The following is a 23,673-nucleotide window of genomic DNA, read 5'->3' on the forward strand; positions in this document are numbered from 1 at the left end:
AGTTTTCTGAACTGGCTTTTTGTTGGCTTCTCATTCAAGTGAGCAGAGAGACATTTGTGTAAAAGTTTTTGGAATTAAAATTAGATGGAATTCACAGAGACAACCAACAAGATGGCGGCAGAGTAAGGAGCTCCCAGAGTCAGCTCCTGCTACATGGCAGTTAGCAAACACCGAGAGCTATCTGGAGCTAGCTGAAGCACCTGTTTGAGGACCCCAGGAAGCCAGAAGAGCATCCTGCAACATCCTTGAAGGAGTGGAAGGAGGAGACTATCCAGCTGCAGAGAAGACTCCTAAGTAGAGTGCTCCACACCATGGAGGCAGGTGCCCATCCTCCACCAGAGGCACAAAGCGCCTTAGGAGCTGTTCTGCAGCTGAAATTGAAAACTCCACTTCCCAAAAACGGGGGTAGAAAAGATAGTTGGGCACCACCTTCAGCTACTGAGGAGTAAATTCAGCAGACTGAACTATAATCCTGAGAACAGCTAAAGTTTGAGCCTGTCCAAGTCAAAAGAGGCTGGTGGCTGCCATCTTAATTCCGTGCCTGGCATGAGGGGAAGTGGGGCGGACTGAAAATCACTGTGCTGGTGGGGACCGGCTTCTTTCCATCCAGATCAGATTGTAGCTCTAGCCTAGGCCCCAGTGCCACCTCCAGCAGGAAGGAAGCTGCAGGGACCTGTACCAGGGTCTCCGGGAGATTACAAGCCAAGCTGCAGAGGCTGGTGATTATCCTGCTTTGGCGGCATGAGCTGTCCCAGTAGCTATTCTGTGGCTGGAATTGGAATCTCCATTTCCCAAAAACAGGAGGAGGAAACATTTGGCTGCCGATTTTGGCTACTGATTGGTAGGCTCAGCTGGCTAAGATAAAACCCTGGAAAGAGCTGGGTGTGAATCACCCAAGTCAGAAAGAGGCCAGTGGCCGCCATTTTGACTCTGCCCCAGCTTGAGGGGAAGCCAGGACCGAAAATCACAGTGATGGTAGGAACTGGTTTCTTTTACCCAGACAGGACTGCAGCCCTAGACTAGGCTTCAGCCCTGACTCCAGCAGGGAGGAAGCAGGCCCTGCACCAGCCTATCCAGGTAATTGCAGGCACATTTGGCTGGCACAGATTGAAAATCAGAAGTCTACCGGGGCAATTTACGTCATCTTGGACCTGCACTGCAGAGATTGCTGCCCACACCTGCAGCTCCAGCCCTGCCCCAGGCAGGGGAGAAAGGGGCATGAAGCTTTATCAGTCTCTCTGGGCAACTACAGTCTAGGTCTGCATGACTTGGATTATTCCACATAGCTGTGACTCTGTCCCTACCCCTGGCAAAGGAAAAAGTTGGAAGAAGCTTCCTTGGTCCCTGGCACAATGAGGGCAACTTGAGCCTCCACAGATGATAGCAGCAATTACAACCTTGGCTCCTACTGCACCATCAGCAAGGTAGAAATGGCAGGAAGTCCTAAACTAAAGAGAAAAATTGCACCCAGAATAAATACTCCAGTAATCCATATGCCAAGACACCAACCAAAAATTACAATCCACACCAAGAAACAGGAACCTATGGCCCAGTTAAAGGAACAAGATAAGCTTCCAGATGACAAAGGAGTTGAGACAACTAATCATAGATGTTCAAACAAATCTTAATAAATTCAATGAGATGGCTAAAGAGATTAAGGATATTAAGAAGACACTGGATGAGCACAAAGAATTTGAAAGAATACATAGAAAAATAGCAGATCTCGGGAATTAAAGGCAGAATAAATGAAATTTAAAAATCATTGTAATCATATAATAGCAGATTTGAGGAGGCAGAAGAAAGGATTGGTGAGCTTGAAGAAATGGCCTCTGAAAGCGAACATACAAAAGAACAGATGAAGAAAAGAATGGAAAAAGTTGAACAAGGTCTCAGGGAACTGAAAGACAGTAAAAGGCATACAAACATACATTTCACGGGTGTCCCAGAAGAGAAGGGAAAGGGGGCAGAAGGAATATTTGAAGAAATAATGGTAGAACATTTCCCAACCTTTTTGAAGGACATACATATCCATGTCCAAGAAGCACAACCTACTCCCATCTAAAAAAATCCAAATAGACCAACTCTGAGACACACATTTATCAGAATGTCAAATGCCAAAGACAGAGAGAATTCTGAGAACAGCAAGTGAAAAGCAATGCATAACATATAAGGGATACCCAGTAAGATTAAGTGCTGATTTCTCACCAGAAACCATGGAGGCAAGAAGACAGTAGTCAGATATATTTGAGATACTACAAGAGAAAATTTCCCAGCCCAGAATCTTATATCCAGCAAGACTGTCTTTCAAAAATGAGGGCGAGATTAGAATATTCACAGATAAACAGAAACTGAGAGAATTTCTAAGCAAGAGACCAGATTTTTCAGGAAATACTAAGGGGTGTGCTAAAAGACTGAAAAGAAAAGACAGGGGAGAGAGGCCTGGACGGGAGTTTAGATATGAAGATTAGATTAGTAAAAGTAACTAAAAGTGTCAAAAGTGTGGTGAAAATAAAATATGACACATAAAACTCAAATATTCAGGAATAAACTTAACCAATGATGTTAAGATATCATTTCTCAAATTGATACACAGATTCAATGCAATCCCAATAAAAATTCCACCAGCATTTTAAAAAATTTGAAAACACAGTCATCAAATTTAAGGAAAGGGGTCCTGAATAGCCAAAAACATCATGAAAAGGAAAAGCGAACCCTCATCTCCAGACTTTAAATCTTATTTCCTAGTTTATAGTGGTAAAAACAGCATGGTACTGGCATAAAGACAGACACATAGAACAATGGAACCAAATTGATGGTTCAGAAACAGTCCCTCACATGTATGGTCAAGTGATTTTTGACTAGCCTGTCAAACCCACACAGCTCAGGTAGAAGAGTCCATTCAAAAAGTGATGCTGAAAGAATTGGATATCAATAGTCGAAAGAAGGAAAGAGGATGCCTATCTCACTTCTTATTCAAAAATTAACTCAAAATAGATCAAAAACCTAAAAATAAAAGCAAGAACCATAAAACTTCTAGAAGAAATTATAGGAAAATATCTTCAAACCCTAGTAATAGGTGGTGGATTCTTAGAGGAGATAAGAGGAGGACTGAGATGGACTACTGATGTTTAATGTATATAGAACTTTTAATTAGCTTTACTGTAAAAGTGTGGAAATGCATAGGGTAGATGGTAACACATAGTAACAGCTAGTTTATAAATGGGGATGTGGCTGAAAATGGCAGTCTAGGTATGTAAATGCCAATTGACCTAATGCTGGAGAATAATCTAGGAACTGAATATAGCACAGTAAATCAAGAGGTGGACGAGAATTGTGATTAATGGTGTAGATGCAAGAGTTTTCTTTGTGAGCTAGAGCAAATGTACATCACTGCTGCAGGGTGTTAGGAATGTGGAGAAGCATGGGAAAAATACAGTTGGAGTGATATATGGACTGTGGTTAGCAGTAATAACATAATGTTCTTGCACCTGTGCCAAAGATGTACTGTGTTGATGGTGAGGCAATATGGAAAATGTGATCCAAATGTACACTATGGACATGGGAACAATAAGATGATATCTCTAGCAAATGTTCCACCACAGTGTGGTGTGTTGATGGAGGGTTGTTGTTTGGGAATTCTGAACATGGGCATGATTGTTTTTTTTGTTTTGCTTTGTTTTAAAATATGCACTCTTTATTTTCTGTTAAAATTTCTCTCCCCTTCCCCCTGCCCCAGTTGTCTGTTTGCTGTGTCCATTCACTGTGTGTTCTTCTGTGTCCGCTTGTATTCTTGTCAGCGCAATGGGAATCTGTGTCTCTTTTTGTTGAGTCATCTTGCATCTTGCTGTGTCAGCTCTCCATGTTTGCAGCTCCACCCTGGGCAGGCTGCACTTTCTTCACGCTGGGTGGCTCGCCTATGGGGTGCACTCCTTGCATGTGGGCCTCCCCTACGTGGGGGACACCCCTGTGTGGTACGGCACTTCTTGCACGCATCAGCACTGAGCATGGGCCAGCTCATTACACGGGTCAGGAGGCCCTGCGTTTGAACCCTGGACCTCCCATGTGGTTGGTGGATGCTCTATCCGTTGAGCCAAATCTGCTTCCCTGCATGATTGTTTTGTAAGTTTACAGCTTCTGTCATAAAAAAAATATATTTCAAAAGTAATAATAAGTGTGGGTTTGGGGGAATAACACCAACTCTAAGATAAAGAGTGTGATTTTTTTCCCTCTCCCCGCCTCCCAGTTGTCTGCTCTTTGTGTCCATTTGCTTTTGTTTTTCTGTGTCCACTTGTATTCTTGTCAGCAGTACCCAGAATCTGTGTCTCTTTGTTGCATCGTCTTCCTGCATCAGCTCTCTCTGATTGTGGTGCCATTCCTGGGCAGGCTGCACTTTTTTTAATGCTGGGTGGCTCTCCTTACGGGCCGTACTCCTTGCACATGGGCCTCCCTTACACGAGGGATACCCCTGCGTGGCAGGGCACTCCTTGCGTGCATCAGCACTGCACATGGGCCAGCTCACCACACGAGTCAGGGAGGCCCGGGGTTTGAACTTTGGTCCTCCCATGTGGTAGGTGGACGCCCTATCCGTTGGGCCAAGTCTGCTTCCCAGGGCTATGATTATTAGTAAGATTTTGATAATATTCTTTCATAATTTGTAACAAACAGCTCATGACAATGCAAGGTGTTGGTGCAGGGTTAATGTATGGGACCCCTGTATGATGTTATGCATGTTTGCTTTGTAAGTTCACAGCTTTTACTTAATTGTTTATGTTTGTTCATATATAAATGATATAAAGATAACAAGGTTGGTTGGGGGAAAATACTTTGTTTAGTAGTAATATTTTGACAATGCTCTTTAATCATTTGTGAAAAAGGTTTAACAGCAATGGAAGTTACTGGTGGTAGGGTGAGTTATGAGAGTCCTGTATGATGTTATATATGTTTGTTAAGTTCACAACTATTATTATATACTTATTATGTATGAGTGACATACTTCAATAAATATTAAAAAAAAGAATTAGATGGAATTCATAAGTGCGACCCTGACCCACCCAGTACAAACTGTGAGGTCTCTTAAATTAAAGAATGTATTCCTTTTTTTTTTTTTTTAGATTTATTTTTTATTTTCTCCCCTGCCCCTCCTCTCCCTTGTTTGTTCTATGTGCGTTCACTGTGTGTTCTTCTGGATCCGCTTGAATTTCTTGTCAGCGGTGCCAGGAATCTGTCTCTTTTTGTTGCATCATCTTGCTGCATCAGTTTTCTGTGTGTGCAGTGCCACTCCTGGGCAGGTTGCACTTTTTTTGAATGGGGCAGCTCTCCTTGTGGGGGACACACCTTGTGCGTGGGGCTCCCCTAGCAGGGGATACCCCTGCAGGGCACTCCTTGCATGCATCAGCACTGCGCATGGGCTAGGTCATCAAACAGGGTCAGGAGGCCCTGGGTTTGAATCCTGGACCTCCTTTATGGTAGGCAGATGCTCCATAAGTTGAGCCACATCCGCTTCCCAAATGTATTCTTTTCTTTTTTTTTTTTAATGACTGAAGTTTCATTTTTTTAATATTTATTTCTCTCCCCTTTCCCCCTGCCCCAGTTGTCTGTTCCCTGTGTCTATCTGTTGTGTGTTCTTCTTTGTCCACTTCTTTTGTTGTCAGCAGCACGGGAATCTTTTTGTTGCGTCATCTTGTTGTGTCAGCTCTCCGTGTGTGCAGCGCCATTCCTGAGCAGGCTGCACTTTCTTTCACACTGGGCAGCTCTCCTTATGGGGTGTACTCCTTGCGCGTGGGGCTCCCTACGCGGGGACACCCCTGCGTGGCAGGGCACTCACTGCGCGCATCAGCACTGTGCATGGGCCAGCTCCACACGGGTCAAGGAGGCCCGGGGTTTGAACCACGGATCTCCCATGTGGTAGGCGGACACCCTAACCACTGGGCCAAGTCCGCTTCCCCCAAAATTATTCTTGATATAACAATAAGAAAAGATTACTTCTCCCAAACCTGACACTAGTTATCAAACCATTTTACTCTTTGTTTATGTAGGTGGCAATTTTATGTCAGTTCCTCAGAGAAATTGACTACAAAACAGCCTTTAAATCACTGCAGGAACAAAACAGGTATGAATGGTTTTTAAAATAAAATGGAATCGAAGTTTTCTGCATAAGAAAAAGGAAATAACTGATTTCTATTTTTCAGTCACGATGCTATGGACTCCTATTATGATTACATATGGGATGTTACAATTTTGGAGTACTTGACTTGTATCCTTTGTTATATTATGTAAGAACAGTTTATTTCTGAAATTAAAGAAGTATATGATACTGTGTATTTTTTCAAATAAAAAATGAAAAAGTTGAGATTCTATCATGTTTAATAGTATCAGATTCATTATTCTTAACTGATTGATTTAGATCTTCATCATAAAAGAGGAGAAACAGATAAAAGACAAATTGCGGTAAGTTACCTTATGTTTTTCTTCAGGGATATACTTAGGCTTTCAGAATATTAAACAACTCTTAAGTTTTGAACCAACCAAAGATTTTCTTTGCTTAGTTACTACCAGTATATGGTTATTGGTTTTTACTTTTTCAAAGATCCTTTTTGATAATACAATGCTATATCTAAGTTTAGTTCATTTTAAAATGTTAAATCATTTCATTTTTATGCCCCCAAACCTTCGAATGGTTTCCCGTATCACACAAAACTTACCCTACTATTCACATTTTCTTTCTTGAAAGCTTTATTCCTTTGGCTTCTTTAATAGTTTTATTCAGTGCTTGTCTCTTCTTTTCTTTCTCTTGGGTAGCTTCTCCTCACTCCTTAAACTTAGTTTCCCCCCAAAATTAACACTTGGCTTATTTTCTTATCACCCTACATGCTCTGGCTAATTTCATACCTTTATGGTTTTGACCACTACCCACATAGTGTTTGGTGTGTAGTATTTCTCTTAAATACCTTGTTTCTATTTCAACTTCTCTTATGCCTTGGGCTTTTTATTCGCTCCCCTGTCCTCCCACCCTGCTGTTTTTGCTGTATCCATTCACTGTGTGATCTTCTGTATCTGTTTCTCTTTTTGTCTTCTCTTCTCCTCTTTCTCCTGTAGGATTCACCAGGATTCGATCCTGGGGACCTTTGATGTGGAGAGAGGTTCCCTGTAAATTGTGCCACCTCAGTTCCTGGTCTCTGCTGTTCTTCACCCTGACTCTCCCCTTTGTCTCTCTTTTGTTGCATCATCATCTTGCTGCGTAAATCACTTGTGTGGGCACTGGCTCACTGTACAGGTGCTCAGTTTGCTGCACGGGCACTCAGCTTGCCATGGTGGCACTGCTTACCATGCACTTGGCTCACCACATGGACACTTGGCTCGCCATGTGGGCACCCATGGAGGCACTTGGCTCACCACACAGGCACTTGGCTCGCCATGTGGGCACCCACATGGGCACCTGGCTTGCCACATGGGCACTGGCTCGCTGTGCAGGCATACTTTTTTCTTTTTTTTTTTTTTCACCAGGAGGCCCTAGGGATCGAAACCCGGTCCTCCCATATGATAGGCAAAGGCCTTACCACTTGAGCCACATCAATTTCCTTTATGCCTTGGACTTTTATAGCCAACCATGTTTGGGAACTCTTGTTTGAAATTACTCTAATTACACCCTACTACCAGCCTTTGCCACAGGCATCTCTTCATATTGAATGGCATCATCCAGCAGTTCTTCCTATCTCCTAATTATTGATCATCTCTAAATAGTCTCATCTCCCTCTAAGCCACATATTAGTCTTTGTTGTTGTAATACGACTTAAAAAATTATTATCTAAAGGTAGATTCCAAGTTCCTCATTAAACATTCCGTAGCAGAATGCTATTACGGATTTTCAGTAGGTTATTTCCCTTTCTTTTTTGGACAATGAATTGTATTTCATATAAACACATTGCTGTATGTTCTTCACTTCAGTCATTATTAGAGAATTTTCATTGTTTCAGTAATAATAATTAACAAAAAACAAACAAAACTCCTCACCTCTCAATCTCTCTCTTTGTTTCCCCTGGGTTATTTCTTTATTATCATGAAAGAAGCTGAGCTACTGTATGCTATTACAGTACTCAACAAGCAGGTAGTTTTATACAGTAGAAAGTATAGCTCTGAAACAATTCTTTTTTGATCTATTTTAAGTCTTAAAATTTGTTTCTAGTTTAATATAACTGTAAAAATATGTCGTGTTAAATTATCATGTAGAGCTCAGATTGGAGTACTTAATGTAATAAAATGTTATGATAATTCCGTAAATTGTACTTTAACAATCAGTCTTTAATTCCTTAAGAGTGGCTCTGGTCTGTCTGTATGTTAATTAATTTTTCCACAACTCGGGTTTTTCGATTAGAGGTTCAATTAGTCCTTAAATTAACTTATATTGATAGCATGTAGGTAATTTTATATTAGAGTTACTAGCAAGACTATTTTGACCAGAACTCTAATATCATTTTTGTTTTGTTTTGTTTTGTAAGATCAAAGCCATTGGCCAGACGGAATTGAATGCAAGCAATCCAGAAGAAGTGTTACAGCTGGCAGCGCAGAGAAGGAAAAAAAAGTTTCTCCAAGCAATGGCAAAACTTTACTTTTAAGCAGTTAGTTAAAATTTTTAGTTTTATTTTTTAAACAGTGGGCTGAAAACGAACAATATTAAAAGATTAAGTTTATATAATACATATGTACACATTTAGTGGTGTTTTTTTTTTTTCAGACAAAATACTGAAACATTAGTTTAGAAAAAAATATACAGAAGACTTCATACCATAACAATAGCTTAAATTTATAATTCCTTCAAAGGAAGAGATTCACATTAGGTAACAGTAACCTAGTGATCTAGGATAATTTGTTTTCTAATTAAATTCACTTTTGAGGCTGAAATACATGAAAAAACTAATTTCAGATATTTATGTAGAAGTAGCTTAGTCTATATACAGCAAGTTTTATTTTTTAAGTAATAAATAGATTTCTAGGAGTCAGGATACATTTAATACTCTTTTGCCTTAGAAGTTTATGTCAAGTGTTAAGCTTTATCACTTTGACACTGTCCTTATCTCAAAATGTAGGATTTTAAAATGGGCATTACCAGTTTGGGAAACATAAATAAAGCTTTAGTTTAACTAAACTAAAAAAAAAAAAAAACTTTAGGGATATCTTAGAGTAATAAAGTGACTTTTTCATATAAATAGTTTTAAAAGGAATGTAAGTTTTTCACTCAAATTGTATTATATAAAAAGGTTATTATAAAATAACCTATGTGTCACATAGACCCCAAGTAGGAGCCACAGCATTTATCTTCTTTACAATTTCTTTGGTACTACCACTGTTTAGAGCAGTTTAAACACCATGTTCATCTAAGCCTTTCTTGCTTGTTAAAAAATGCATTATGACAAGACAAATAAGCTGGTTAAAAAACAGATTAAAGTTTACATTTGTAAAAATTCAAGTCTTATAACAGCTTGCTACAGCAGCTGTAGATAAATTAGTCACAACTAAACCTCTGTAAACAAGTTTAAATTTTATTTTCAAGAACCAAATTGCACTAGTCAAGAGTGCATGAATTTTGAGAATCTAAATGCTAGATTCAAAAAGTATTATATCACTTAATGTACCTGTTAAGGTAGCACATAACTAGTCCAAAACCCCAATAATAAAATTCCTAGTTTATCAAGATAAACATAGTAGTAACACTGGATTGAAATAAAAAAGTTGTTATGGCATAAATCATGGCTGGCTTCTAGCCAGTTACCTTGGGAATGAAGTCATCTTTGTAAACAAGTCTTGCTGTTTCTTTAACAGCTAACAGGAGTTAAACATCTCTGTTAGTGCCAATTTTAAGTGGCATTTTAACCAAAGAAAGGCCGTATAACCTCTGAGATTGGTTAGCACAACCACAACAATGGCTGGTGTAAAATTTTAGTAGTTCAGGTGTATGAAATTTTGCCCAATACTTGGTCAATTTCAATTCCTTCGTGTAGTCGACTTCTTTAGTGTTTTCCTGTTGGTTTTTCAGTGCTCTTCGGTGGTGTCATAATGCCTCCATTGCACACTGGTGACAACTGCCCCTCTTTTCTGAAGGTGTTTACATAATTGACTTCATCCTACACAGGTGAAGAAATCATGCAGATATTAGCAGCTAAAATAGAACACTAATAAAGTAAAATAATCACACCTTCTGGGTACTCATTTGAGATTATTCATGCTTAATGTCTTTATAACCATGAATAGTCCTCTTCTGAAGATGCAACAGTTTCAACTGCCTATAACTGTGTGTGTGTGTATAGGATTATAGGCTTTGGTTTGAGATACAAATCTTGCTTTAGCTTTAAAGTTATTAAAACTTTTATATAGTTTGAATTATGTTCCCTTGAGGACTCTGTCCCTTTAGCATCTTATATTATTGACTGAAGTATTATTTCTTAGCAGCCTAACTACCAGTTCCAGTGACTTACTAGTTACTAAGAACAAAAACCCGCAAAAAAACATACCAGCATAGTTAGATAATTTGTATGTGTCTGGATATTGTGTCTGTCTTCTATAGGAATCATCTTAAAAGTCTTCAGCTTCACTGGACTAGTACCTTTTACTACATTGACAAAAGGCACCATCCAGTCTACACATTCTGAAATATTATCCCATTCCAATCCTAGATAAAGTTAGAAAAATGAACGGTTACATCATTTCATCTAACATGTCTAATGTACTTCATTCTGCTTACAAATTTTAAGTTATTTAAAAATCATTTTACAAAGAAACCCAAATCAAATATCATGGCAGATCAAAATACTGTCACTTTAAAAGTATATTTATAATTTGACTATTTTTTTTTCTCTTGACTATTTTAATAGGAAAAGAATTTCAGAGCTGCTTAACCAGTACCTTCCACATGTGAAATTGTTAAATCCCAAAGAACTCAGTAAAACAGAACTATAATGATGACAATTCACTTCACATAAATTCCAGTTGGCCTTATTCTTTTTTGTTTGTGAATAACACTAAGGATTAGAAAGTACTAACAGAAAGGAAGCTAATCATTAAATTGCTACTTCTTTCCCACTTAAGTTTTAAAGTCACATTTAGCAAGATGCTAAAGTTCATAGATTAACCATCCCTTTAAAGTTGTGAACATAAAAAGTTTTACCTGAGGCTTTCTTAACCACTTCAATAGAGGTAAAATGGCACAAGGCAGCAGCAGCCAGTATTCTGTACTGGAACTCTAATGAATCGATGGCTAGAATACACAAATCTAATAGCTAATAGGAGAAAGCAAAATTACAAGTAATGTAGGAAGAGAAGGGTGAATACTACATGTTATTTCTAAACAGTCACCTAACAGTTTAGAGTGTGTATCATGTGGTTCATATGCCAGGAACTGCTAGATACTTGCTAGGGGAGCTGAGGATAATCAAGCCACCACCCTGAAAGAACTCTAGTCTTGGGATAGTGGGTCAGGGAATAGGTAAGTAAAGACTTGTTAAAATGCAGTGAGATGTGTAGTAGGAGTCACCTAATCCAGATTGGGGAAGACAGGGATGTTCTGGTGTAAAATTTTGATAGTTCAGGTGTATGAAATTCATTCAAGGCTTCTGATGCCTTGAAGGAATCCTAAAAGACAATATAGGGAGGAAGACTGGGTAGAAGAGAATGTTCTTAAGTATAGGAAATAGCATTTGCCAAGATACGTGAGAAAGCAATACTTTTCCTTGGCATTTTAGTTTAGAATACCTAAGGTATTCCAAAAATGACATTAGTTAAGGGGTAGACTAATCCAGGCAATAACAATTTGGCAAATAGCAGTATGCTAGATTTCAGAGGCCTGGGGTAAGAGGTATTATTACCAGAGGAATAAAACTTAAATTATGTTTGCCCCCATTCGTCCAGAAGAGAATAGAAATAAGAATAGAAAGATTGGAAGTGAAATATCACTATTATATGTGTTAGAAACTATTTTCACATTGTTTATTGGTTATCCAATTTTAGTGTTCTCAGTATGTTTACTGGATTTAAAACACACATTTCAACTTATACCCAAGATTTCTTAAATTCTGTGAGATTTTCACTATATATGTAGAATGTAGATTTTCTTCACTTTTATATATGGCAAGCTTAAGATACTTAAGAGTAGGCTAGAAAGAGATTCCCCTTCTAATTAGTAACTTTGTTAGAATGTTATGTTCTAGCCTAGAAAAGTTAAATTTGAACTTAAGTTTTAAAATATCCATTAAGAAAATGCAGTGATTTTAATTCTAATATATAACTTATGTTATATATTATACTCTGTGTAATCAAACAACAGAGTAAGATAATCATACAGAATAATTTTGTACTATTATAAAGCCTAAAAACAACTAGTTGAAAAATACTCTTTCCCCATTTTATATCAAGAACAGATATTTAACTCTAGTTTGGACTCCTACTCATAAAGGTTTAAAGACTATGTTTTCCAGAATTAAACAAATACTGGGAGTAGAACTTTATGCATCAAAAATTTTGTTCTAGTCAAGGAGTGAATTCAATATGCTTTATTTTGTTGAATAGACTTTTTAATACCATAATACACTAAACAAAATCTGTAATAACAACATATTTAATAAAAATGTCAAAATACCTGAGCTATTTGAATGAACTTTTCCTGAGAATACTGAGGTAGAAGAACTTTTGGAGCATCTTTAAGAGCATCAACTTGGAGGAAGAGATTTAGCCAGGAGATGACTGTTACAGGACAAAGTTCCCATTTTAAAGCCTGTTAAGGAAATAAAAAATGTCTCTTAATAAATATAGGCACATATACCATGTTATATAACTACTTTAAGTCATTTAAGACATTCTGCTTTAAGCTTGCTTCTCTGTAGGATTTCTATTCTGACCCGTTTTCTATTAAAAATATAGATAACTTGCAATCTAAAGATGCTTATGTTTTACAAAGTCTATTATTGATAATAGACACCTTTATTATTCCCTAATTATTTTTTATTTATAGAATTCATTGAGACTTAGTCTTTCCTACTTTTCCAGTTTTTTATAGTGCTTGGTCTCACAAATATGTTAACTACTTTATTGAAACTGCTCTTAATTTTATTCAGTGGCTTCACAGCTAATTCCATTCGCATCTTCTCAGAACTGCATTTGGACTTTTAGTGATCTCCAATGGCTTCTGGTCAAAATGGAAAAGTTAAAAAAATAATGCAAATCCTAATTTATGGTATCTTTCAAGTCCTGGGATTCTGCAGTTAGTCTAATTAGGAGAGAACAGAGAATCTTAATGCCCATAGAATTCCATCTTCTCTTCACATTTTCCTTAGTCAGCTATACTTCAAATCAGAATTTGGATTACCTTGCATCTGGATAACTTTTTTTTTTTTTAAGATTTATTTTTATTTCTCTCCCTTTCCCACCCTCCCACCCCCCCGGTTGTCTGCTATCTCTGTCATTCTCTGTGTGTGTTCTGTGACCGCTTCTATCCTTATCAGCGGCAGTGGGACTCTGTGTTTCTTTTGTTGCATCATTTTGCTGTATCAGCTCTCTGTGTGTGCAGCGCCATTCCTCGGCAGGCTGCACTTTCTTTCGCACTGGGAAGTTCTCCTTACGGGTCACACTCCTTGCACGTGGGGCTTTCCTACGCGGGGGACACCCCTGCATGGCAGGGCACTCCTTGTGCACATCAGCACTGCGCATGGGCCAGCTCCACACAGGTCAAGGAGGCCCAGGGTTTGAACCGCGGACCTCCCATGTGGTAGGTGGATGCCCTATCCATTGGGCCAAGTCTGCTTCCCTAGATAACTTTTTTATTAGTGCCATATCAGCATGCCACCAAAATCCCATTCTAAGAGAATTATTAATCAAGTGTTTACAGTTAACTGCAGATAATTTGTAAAGGAAGGTAATCTATTGTTCCTTATATACTCTATTTATAAACCCACAATGTCCAAATTTAATTACATACCTTCCAGTAGCTAACATTTACCTTGAATCTCTAATTCAAGGTCTGATCAAATACCTTTATGTATAGCCCTTCCTCTGCATATAGAAAGAATAAAAGAAATGAAAATAATTCTAATTCTCCTCCTAGTTCTGCTGGAAAGAGAAAATCAGAACTAAAATTTGAGAATCATTCATGGAATTCAGTCATAAATATGCTATGCCAACTACCCATATCCTGCTGAAAATGGTTGTTGTTAATAAGTTAGTGAAGAAACATATCCTCAATATAAGAAATATGATAGAGAAATGTGCAGTTTAATGGATAAAAACTGCCCATAAATCTCCCTCTCAGCCATAACTTCTGTCAATATTTTGATCCATTAACCTCATAGAACTGGATCCTAATGCTAAAACTTCAGTTTTGATTGCTTACATAATAGTCTTTGGGATTCAGTAATATTTACTGTGTTACTTAGTGCAACTAAATAAAGGCATAGTTATTACCTTTAATATAATGAGTTCCATCCTTAAGATATCCTCTTCACTGCAAGCACCATCAGTGACATAAGCAAACTCTTGGAGTTTAGGAGCATAGATTTCCTTTAAAACAGAAATTTTTATTAAGCATAATTGAGATTAAGATTAAAACAGAGGAATTATATATTGACCATATACCATCTTTATTTGTACAGATAGCTTCACAAAGTGATCATAAATATGTAATCTTTCTAAAATACTTAACCCCAAAAAAGTATATAGCTTTTTTAAGGAGGTACTGGGGACTGAACCCAGGACCTCATACGTGGGAAGCAGGTGCTCAACCACTGAACTACACCTGCTCTCCCCAAACAACCTTATATTTAAAGATATTTTTTATATCTAGATCCAGGCCATAAGTAGACATACAGCAAATAAGTTTGAGAAACTAAAAACATTTCCTTTACCCTGATACAAATGTATGGTTAATCAGAAAATACTTTGTGTAGTTTGACTTATGACAGGTCTGTCTTAACAAACTACAGAATGACAACTAGAATGAATAAAGGGCTAGAAGAGATGCCTGCCACAAATGACAATAGGCTAAAGGTTAGTATTCCAGTCTAGAAAGATACCAGAAACACAGTATGATTGTAAGTAAAGATGGACTGAATACAGACTTCTTTACTAAATTTGGGGATAGCCCTTAAAGCTCAAGACAGACACACTGGAAGAAAAAGAAAAATACACTTAAGAAAACTGATACATGATCACAAACTTTTCCTACTCTCAAAATCTACAGATAAATTTTGAGAACTTACCTCAAGTTTGGAAGCAATGAATAACGAGGTTATTCCAATGAGTTGAAGCATGTTTTTATTTATATCCTTTTGTGTCAACATAAATCTATCAAAAAAGTCTTGCGCAAGATAAAATGTTTCCCTGTGAAGTGTGTATACTTCACAAACCTAGAAGAATCCAAATATTAAATATTAAATATTATCCTCTGAATTTTTCCAAATTAGAAAATCCTCTCTCAGCATTAGGGTAACTTTTAAGCAAAATTTGCTTTTTAGGCTATCAAAGCTAAGATTGGAAAAAGTATATTAACCAAGTACAAAAAGGTTATACAAATCTTTTACCATTTACTGTTAGTAGTTTTAGAGCTTTTTTTCACATGGGACTTAATGTATTTAATACTAGATACACTATAGTTTTTGCTGATTACAAATGAAAACTCCTTTCTATTTGCTAATTTTGTTTATTGCTGGTATGAGTATATTTTCATGCTCAGTTTATATGCTTATAATAATTCTAACAGTTCAAGCTACTTCTCTTCATTTTCTACAAAATGACAATGGTTCCTTTCAATGTTTTTACTTCATTTATTTTGCATGTTTTATTGCTTTGGTTACAAGCTATAGAAGAATACTAAATGAATAATTGGTAATAGACAAAATCTTCATCTTATTCCTTGTTTCTGACTTTCATGAGAATTCCTTTAATGTTTCACCATTGTTATTAATAACAAAGAGTAGCTGTCATTTCTACACTTATTACAGGGAAAATATTTGATTTTCACAATAAATCCATGAAATAGGTATCATTATCACCCCCATTTTAGAGATAAGTAAATAGAGGTATAAAAATACATGCAGTGTCTTAACAAACATTTGTTGTGTTCAGGAAGTCACTTATTTCTAGCTTACCACGATTCACAATCAGGAATGGATGTTGAATTACAAAAATTTTTTTTGCATCTATTGAGATCTTATGATTTTTCTCCTTTAAAGTATTAAGTTAATCAACTAATAGATTTTCAGATGTTAAACCATCTTTGCATTCCTGGACTAAAAGAATATACTAAGATCAAGTAGAGTTTTAACACTCTTCTGAATTTTGTTTATTCTGTATGGTTTTAACATATATAGTAGAAGAAAAAAGGAATAAATAGGATAGAGAACCACAGGTAAAAAATAAATGTAACATAAAAAAGGAAAAAAAATAACATTATAACTGTACTTAAGCTGCTTCCGTAATCACTAGACAGCAGAAGTCATAATTACCCTCTTATATGCGCACAATTGAAATATAATCAGTCTTTCTAGTCAGAACAAGAAACAAGATGACAAAGGATATTTTACAGTCAGAAAACGATTCTGATAGCTTCTGAGATCTACTCTGCCATGTGCTACTCCATCAAAAAGCCTGTAGTTTTCTCCTTTAGGATGCATCATCTTTATCTACCTTAAACACAGGGAGACTATAGAGCAGATATCCAAGGGTTGAAAGAAAATCAGTTTATCATCAATGCAAGTAATTACTTTATCAGTACTTTTAGAGACTTTTAGAATTATCCCGAGGAGAAGGGAATGAGCCTGAACAACAGAGAAAATTTTTATTTTTATCAGTACTTTTAGAGACTTTTAGAATTATCCCGAGGAGAAGGGAATGAGCCTGAACAACAGAGAAAATTTTGGCACAAATCTATAGAAATTTTAGGATGACTATTACCACTATTAATTTCCTTTAAATTAATTGGTATAGTGTATTTCTGAAAGAAAAGTATATAATTAAAGGAAAACTACAGGAAAGCCTAGAGAGCTTAGGGCTTTCTGATATTCAAAGCCTCCATGTGGTTTATTTAATTAATTTTTTTTCAATTTCTCTCCCTTTCCCCGCTACCCACCCCCCCAGTTGTCTGCTCTCTGTGTCCATTCGCTGTATGTTCTGTGTTTGCTTGTGTCAGTGGCACCCAGAATCTGTGTTGTTTTGTTGCATCATCTTGCTGTGTCAGCTCTCCATGTGTGTGGCACCACTCCTGAGCAGGCTGCAGTTTTTTCACGCTCAGCGGCTCTCCTTACAGGGTGCACTCTTTGTGCATGGGGCTCCCCTACACGGGGGACACCCCGGGGTGGCATGGCACTCCTTGTGCACATCAGCACTGTACATGGGCCAGCTCACCACACAGGTCAGGAGACCCTGGGTTTGAACCCTGGACCTCCCATGTGGTAGGCGGACACCCTATCCGTTGGGCCAAATCTGCTTCCCACTCCATGTGGTTTAGAAGATAGTAATCAAGACTCCAAACCATAATTTGATTGTGGAGATGCAGAAAAGGACTTCTGAAGGCCCTGAAGTCTAGTTCCAGTTCTTCTCTTTGCATAGCCGAATTCAAAACTCAGTCATCTCAGAGTCCCAGAGACAAATAAAGTAGATACAACCCCAGGTATTGGTTCTTCTGAGGGCAACAGAGACCCACAGGTTCTATTGTCATGGCAGATGGAGTTCAGTGCCATGTCAGTTGGCCCTACTTTGGAGTTTGTGTTTCTGTGTGATAGAGCTGGACTCAGATGTGATCTTTGTCCACAAGCCTCTCCTGTTACTTTTAACAGTTCTGTAGTTGGTGCTGGGGTTTAGTGTATACCCAGGGGAGCTGAATCTCTGGACTGACCATGTGATAGCCAGGCCCTGAGCCTCACCAGACTTGCAACTCCTACACTCTGGTTTATTGGATTTACCCCACTCAGCTAACATGGAGGTGAAGAAGGTCAACTACCACACCAGGGAGCCAAGAGTGCCTACAACTGAAAGCAGGAGGAATGCATCCAGCATCCATGTGGAATCTAAGCCTCCTCTTGATATAGATGTGGAGTGGACACAGCCATTCTAAGGTCCACAGGATGGAGGAATAGAGTATGGATTAGAGTGGACTTACTGATATTCTATTCATGAACTATTGTGATTAGTAATCGAAGAAAATGTGGCATTGGTGTGGAGAAAGTGCCCATGGTGGCTGCTAGGGATATGGAGTGGGAGGAAGAGATGTGATGTGGGGGCGTTTTCGGGACTTGGAGTTGTCCTGGGTGGTGCTGCAGGGACAGTTATCAGACATTGTATGTCCTCCCATGGCCCACTGGGTGGACTGTGGGAGAGTGTGGGCTATGGTGTGGACCATTGACCATGAGGTGCAGTGGTGCTCAGAGATGTATTCACCAAGTGCGATGAATGTCTCATGATGATGGAGGAGGTTGTTGTTATGGGGGGAGGAGTGAGGTGAGGGGGGTAGGGGGTATATGGGGACCTCATATTTTTTGAGTGTAACATTAAAAAAATAAAGACAAAAAAAAAACTCAGCTAAACATTCTGTACATCTTGCACATCTTCAGTACCTAGTGCCTAGTACATAACAAAACCCACAGATAATAGGAATTTGTTTTTTATATCCCCTCTTGTGGCTTTTTGCATGCTGTCTGCTCTCTGTGTCCATTCGATGTGTGTTCTTTGTATTTATTTAATTTTCCCACCCCCCTTGCAGCTTGCTTGCTGTCTGCTCTCTGTCCATTTGCTGGGCACTCTTCTGTGTTTTTGCTTGTCTCCCTTTTCTGTTGCATCACCTTGCTGAGCTGGCTCTTCGCAGCATGCGGGCAAGCCTGTCTTCACAAGAAGGCCCTGGGATGCAAACCCAGGGCCTCCCATATGGTAGATGGGAGCCCAACTGATTGGGCCACAGCCGCTTCCCAGATAATAGGAATTTTTAACTGAGACTGGGTTTTATGGGATGTAGCGGCTATGTCCTTAGGATAGGAATGGATGTGGCTCAAGCAGTTGAGTGCCTGCTTCCCACATGAGAGGTCCCGGGTTTGTTTCCAGATCCTCCTAAAACAACAACAACAGGAAAAAAACCAAGAGGGAAGCAGATGTGGCTCAAGCGATTTGGCTCCTGCCTACCACATGGGAGGTCCCAGGTTTGGTTCCTAGTGCCTTCCAAAGAGAAGATGAGCAGACAGCAAGCGCAATGAGGGGGGGAATAAATAAAATAAATCTTTAAAAAAACAAAACAAAAAAATTAGCAAACAAATGAAAAAACCAACTCAGGATTGCCAATGTGGCTTGGTGGTGGAGTGCTAGCTTCTCACATAAGAGGTCCCAGGTTCAATTCCTGGCCCCAGTACCTCAAAAAAAAAAAAAAAAAAAAAAAGTCATTTTTCTGGTTTGGTACCATCAATTACAATAAGAAACCCCTCAAAAGATGGCTGTTGACAATGGATAATATACCCTAACTGGGAGCATAGTAGAAATCACATTTACATCCAAAGATGTAAATTTCAGAGATGAAATTTATGTTGCTGAAACATACCTCTAAAAGCCAGTCTAGAAGTATTGACCTCATCTGTGGTTCCAGGTCAGCATGCAGAACTTCAAAATGCTTGTCATGAACATATCTAGTCTCTTTTTTTAACATGTTTAGCCACACATCCTTTGAACATCCCCAGCTATTGGAAGGAAGGAAAAAGACACATGATTTAAATTGTGTGATATAATATATACAAGCTATCTGTTGTACATAGAATAAGTCTAGTTTTCATAACTAAAATCCAACTTCTGATTTGAACTTGTAAGGAGAAGCTAGCTACTTAAGGTAAATCCGGAAAAAAATTTCTCCCTTAATTTTTAGAAACCATTTCCTTAGCACCTAAAAACTAGAAGCCTGAATAACACAGAAAGAACTTGGCCATAATAATCTAACTGGATGGATTTCAAAGAAGTGCTTTCTAGTCTCCAGTTACTTAAATTTATAAAGGAGGTTCCTGTTTAAGGTACCCATGTTTGGTAAAGAGCAACACCAAAATGTTAAGTATTTAAAGTACATGATCAGTTTAGAGACACATCTCAATCATCTGCAAATAGATCTTCTATACTAGAGTTACCTTTAGTGGACGTAAATAAGGTGGGACAGACTAGGGAGTTTCAGTGCCTGAGTCCATTAGTTTGCTTACTAAAGCCAAATATTAAAGGACAAATTTTGTATAAGCTATAGGACTCTAAGCTTAATAATAAGTAGGGTTGATACATCAAATGAAAGTTATACGTGTGAAAAAATTTAGATCAATTATTTGAACTCTGAGGTGATTCAGTTCTGCTAAGCCTTTTAGAAAATGAAAATAACTTTATAAATCTGTGATAAATACCCATATAGTTTGCAAATGACACTGCTCTGAGATAAAATGTACGCTTAAATGTTAATAAAGCAATTTTTTTTTATAAAAATTATAAATTTTATAATGAAGGCAAAAGATAATTCAAAATAGAGCCATGTTTGATCAGTATAATTTTAGGCTTTGATATAAAATTACTGAAATTTTTCTTACCTTAAATCAGGCAAAGGTGAAGGATTAATAAAAAGATTTTTAAATCTGTAATTTGTAAATCTGGAGAAGTCACTTGTTACTGTTTCTTTGTGGGGTGTTTCAATGATAATGCAAGGACTGATCCCCCCAGATAATACAGGTGGCCAACAATTCTGTCATTTAAAAAAACAAAACAAACTATTTTGTGCAATGGGAAGCCAGCTTTTGTCTTGCATCTTTCATAAATGAAAACTAGCATTTCTAAACAATCTATAGTTTTGCCCAAATGCCATTCTTAGCTAGCGCAGCTGAGAATCTAGGTAATTTAAATTGACATTCATATTTGACAAATAAGCAAAATAGCTCCGATTAATTTTTATAAAAAGTAAGAGGTAAAATGTTTTAGACAATAAAATATATAATTCTGGTAATACAAAATATTAGATATTTTAGAGAAGGAAAGGAATAGCAACAAAATTGCACCTGTGGTTTAAAATATCAATCATGTTCAAGATCATAAAATTGCAGGTGTCCCTTATATCTAACAGTAGTGGCATATGCACCCTGTTGCATAAAATGCTATTTTTTTTGGTTAAGCCTGCTCAGATACTTTGGAATACTTGAAAGAAAAATCCTAAAAATGGAATCAAGTGGAATCAATTACGTAAAGGACCCTTTTCCCAATCAATGCTGTTTTCAAAAAGAAGGATCATCTCTAAAGTGCTTTCTGTACAGCACAGTAGGAAGAAAAGGTAGCAAAGGGTTGGGTGCCAGGCTGTCAGTGATCTCACATCCTTTATGCCCAAGGAGCAGCTATTAGTACCCTCCACTGTAGTCAAAGAGGGAACAAAGAACAGTATACTGGACAGATGAGGCGGGCCCTGGTGCACCAGGCAGCTTCAAGAGGGAGGGATTTATAAAGAGGAACCAGCTGCTTCAATGCAAACTTACTCTGCAGTTTTGGTAGAATTCAGGCTTTTACAAGCTCCCAAAGATAATTGCCTTCCTGCTGACCTCTTGGGGTATTAAAAGTAAAAGTATCAGAGGAATCTTTCTGTGGCAAAAACATTAACACACAATTCTGTTCTTATTCACCCTGTCCTGCATGTTTTACCCAAACCCACCCAGCCCAGTTCTACATTACCCTAATCTCATACTGATGTTTCTTGGTGACCTCCTCTTTTCTTTTTTTGACATCCTGGAAAATAAGAGAGACCACTGGTAAACTTAAGTTCGGAGCAAAGAAAACTCTCACTCTCATTCTCTCAACTCACCTGAGCTGTTTTTCTCTTCTTAGCCTGGATTACTTGGGCTTCTTGGGGGGAATCCCTCTGGCTGGGCTGGGACTGTTGCTTAGCTTGTAAACGGCTACTGTGGTGAAATTTTGAAAAGGAAGTTTAATTAGTAAGTCTGGCGTTTCAAAGGCAACAGCGAACTTTGAAACACGGCTCCAAGCCAAGTGTTACCTGCGTCTTGACATTCTCTTCTTTCAGGTGTGTGAAACTTCTGGAGGGGAGAAGGAAAACACCAGTCAAGCACTTTGTCATCCAGTCAAGTGCTAATTAATTAGACACTGATTCGCGGGTTACAGCTAAGTTGCTCAGGAGATAGACTAAGCCTCTTTACACGAGGTTTTCTGCATTATATTAGCTAGCTCATGGTAATTAATTTTGGATACAAGGCTGTCTTTCCTCAGTTGAATGCACAGCCAGGACGCAAGTGTCTTCAAAAATTTACAAAGCAGCCCCTGCACTCCTAATGCGCAGGGAGACCTATCTCCCCCAAATGGGCCGTTTCTGGGTCCTCCACCCTCTCCCCCTACACCCAAAGTGGGGCTGGGATAGCGCCGGCAGCTCCCGCGCCCGTCCTGGACGAGCCGCGGAGAGAGGGGGTTGTGGAGGCAAAACGCTGTGGAGAAGCCGGTTCCGCGCCAATTTGGAGAGCGGCGGTGGCGGGGAAGCAGGGGGCGGAGGAAACTGAGACTTGTGTCACGTCCTCCAACTCTCTTTTCCCTCCTTTCCAGTAACAGGGCCCTGCCTGCTGCTTGGAGGGGGCATCGGGACCCAGACCCCTGGTATGGGGAGAAGGAGTGAAGGAAGAGGGCTCAAAGGGGGAAACGAGACGGTCGGGGAACCTGTCTCCCCGTTAAAGGGGATCCAGACCCCATCCTCTCTCCCGCGGAATAGCTCCCCAAATGGAAGTGGGATGAAGAAGCTCCCAAGAACCAGGGGCTTTATGGCCTCTCACTTCGGGAGGCCCTCCATTCTCCTCCCGGTATCTGCCAAGGGACCTGACAGGGACTGAAAGGGGCCACCCATTCCCCCTAGTTTTCAGCCCTCCACTTTCCCTCCCTCAGGGTCCCGCCCGCGGGATGGATCGGCCCAGCGAATCTTTTTTCCCTCCCGCATCCCCCCTAAACCCAGCACCTCTTCACCGCCGGACTCGCTACCGCCTGGCTCTCAGCTGGCGCCGGCGCCAACCCAATATATAGGCCAAGCCAGGCCCGCCCCGCACGCATGCGCCTCAGACTGACACCTCCGGACTGCGCGCTCCCCTCCCCCGCCAGCCCGCGCGCCCGCCCGTCCCACAGCGGCGCCCGCCGCGCCTTGCCCTAAGTTCGCGGAAGCCCACCCGAGATGCCGCAGGGCTGGTCGCCCAGGCCCTCACTCGACGTCCACCAGCCCTGCCTATGCCGGCTCGGCCCAGAGGCGAGAGGAGTCTCAGAGGCTCCTCCTCCGCGGCGCGGCCACCCGCCGCTCAGCCTCCGCATCTCCCGCCAGTACTCTGCCCCCTCCCATCGTCAGCTCTCGGCTCGCGATTGTGTCGGGCCGCGGCCTGGCCCCGGCGTACGGCCAGGTGGAGGCGACTCGGGACAGCAGACAGCCGCCGAGAAGCGGCCATTCTGCGGCGCACCCTGCCTATCCCGCCAAGGCCTCGGGGATCCCGGCCCTTTCCTAGGAGACGCGGGGACCAGGAGGGCCCGCCCACTCCGGGAGGAGCGAAGCTTTGGCTGACGACCTGGCCAATGGGAGGCGAGGACTGCAGCACAACGTGGAGCGGCTGCAGAATGTAAACACTGCCCCGCTCGCGACCTACCCGGCCCCTGCGGCCGCCTGGGGTCCGCGGC

General features: G+C 39.8%; 2 protein-coding genes across 3 annotated transcripts in view; one reads left to right on the forward strand and one right to left on the reverse strand.

The window, feature by feature from the left end:
* Positions 1-8,694, forward strand: part of INTS8 (integrator complex subunit 8) — a 79,913-nt gene extending 71,219 nt beyond the window's left edge. Inside the window, exons 24-27 of the mRNA XM_004474699.4 lie at positions 6,036-6,109; positions 6,189-6,253; positions 6,404-6,447; positions 8,496-8,694. Coding sequence (XP_004474756.2) covers positions 6,036-6,109; positions 6,189-6,253; positions 6,404-6,447; positions 8,496-8,612 — 300 coding nt within the window. The 3' untranslated portion in view covers positions 8,613-8,694. The remainder of the gene's footprint in view (positions 1-6,035; positions 6,110-6,188; positions 6,254-6,403; positions 6,448-8,495) is intronic.
* Positions 8,607-23,528, reverse strand: CCNE2 (cyclin E2). Of its 2 annotated transcripts, none has more exons than XM_058275744.2 (12): positions 23,178-23,528; positions 22,013-22,052; positions 21,821-21,917; positions 21,691-21,744; positions 20,568-20,719; positions 19,556-19,691; positions 15,237-15,383; positions 14,443-14,538; positions 12,626-12,760; positions 11,159-11,270; positions 10,506-10,663; positions 8,607-10,118 (listed from the first exon to the last, which is right to left on the reverse strand). In XM_058275744.2, exons 2-12 carry the CDS (start codon positions 22,024-22,026, stop codon positions 10,005-10,007), a joined length of 1,215 nt encoding a protein of 404 aa, XP_058131727.1. In that variant the 5' UTR covers positions 22,027-22,052; positions 23,178-23,528; the 3' UTR covers positions 8,607-10,004. The 2 variants fall into 2 exon arrangements, with proteins under 2 accessions (XP_058131727.1, XP_004474757.1); XM_004474700.3 differs by lacking the exon at positions 23,178-23,528 and adding an exon at positions 22,973-23,076.
* Between the last annotated feature and the right edge of the window lie 145 nt (positions 23,529-23,673).

This window comes from Dasypus novemcinctus, chromosome 14 (assembly GCF_030445035.2).
Source record: "Dasypus novemcinctus isolate mDasNov1 chromosome 14, mDasNov1.1.hap2, whole genome shotgun sequence".
In the NCBI taxonomy this organism is placed as follows: Eukaryota; Metazoa; Chordata; class Mammalia; order Cingulata; family Dasypodidae; genus Dasypus; species Dasypus novemcinctus.

What these genes read in the sequence shown, in the direction of transcription:
- CCNE2 (XM_058275744.2), bottom strand. An exon ending in AACATCAGTATGAGATTAGG is followed by an intron (nt 20,720 to 21,690) that starts GTAATGTAGAAC and finishes TTTAAATGACAG; the next exon opens with AATTGTTGGCCACCTGTATT. An exon ending in TTCTAGACTGGCTTTTAGAG is followed by an intron (nt 15,384 to 19,555) that starts GTATGTTTCAGC and finishes GGATTCTTCTAG; the next exon opens with GTTTGTGAAGTATACACACT.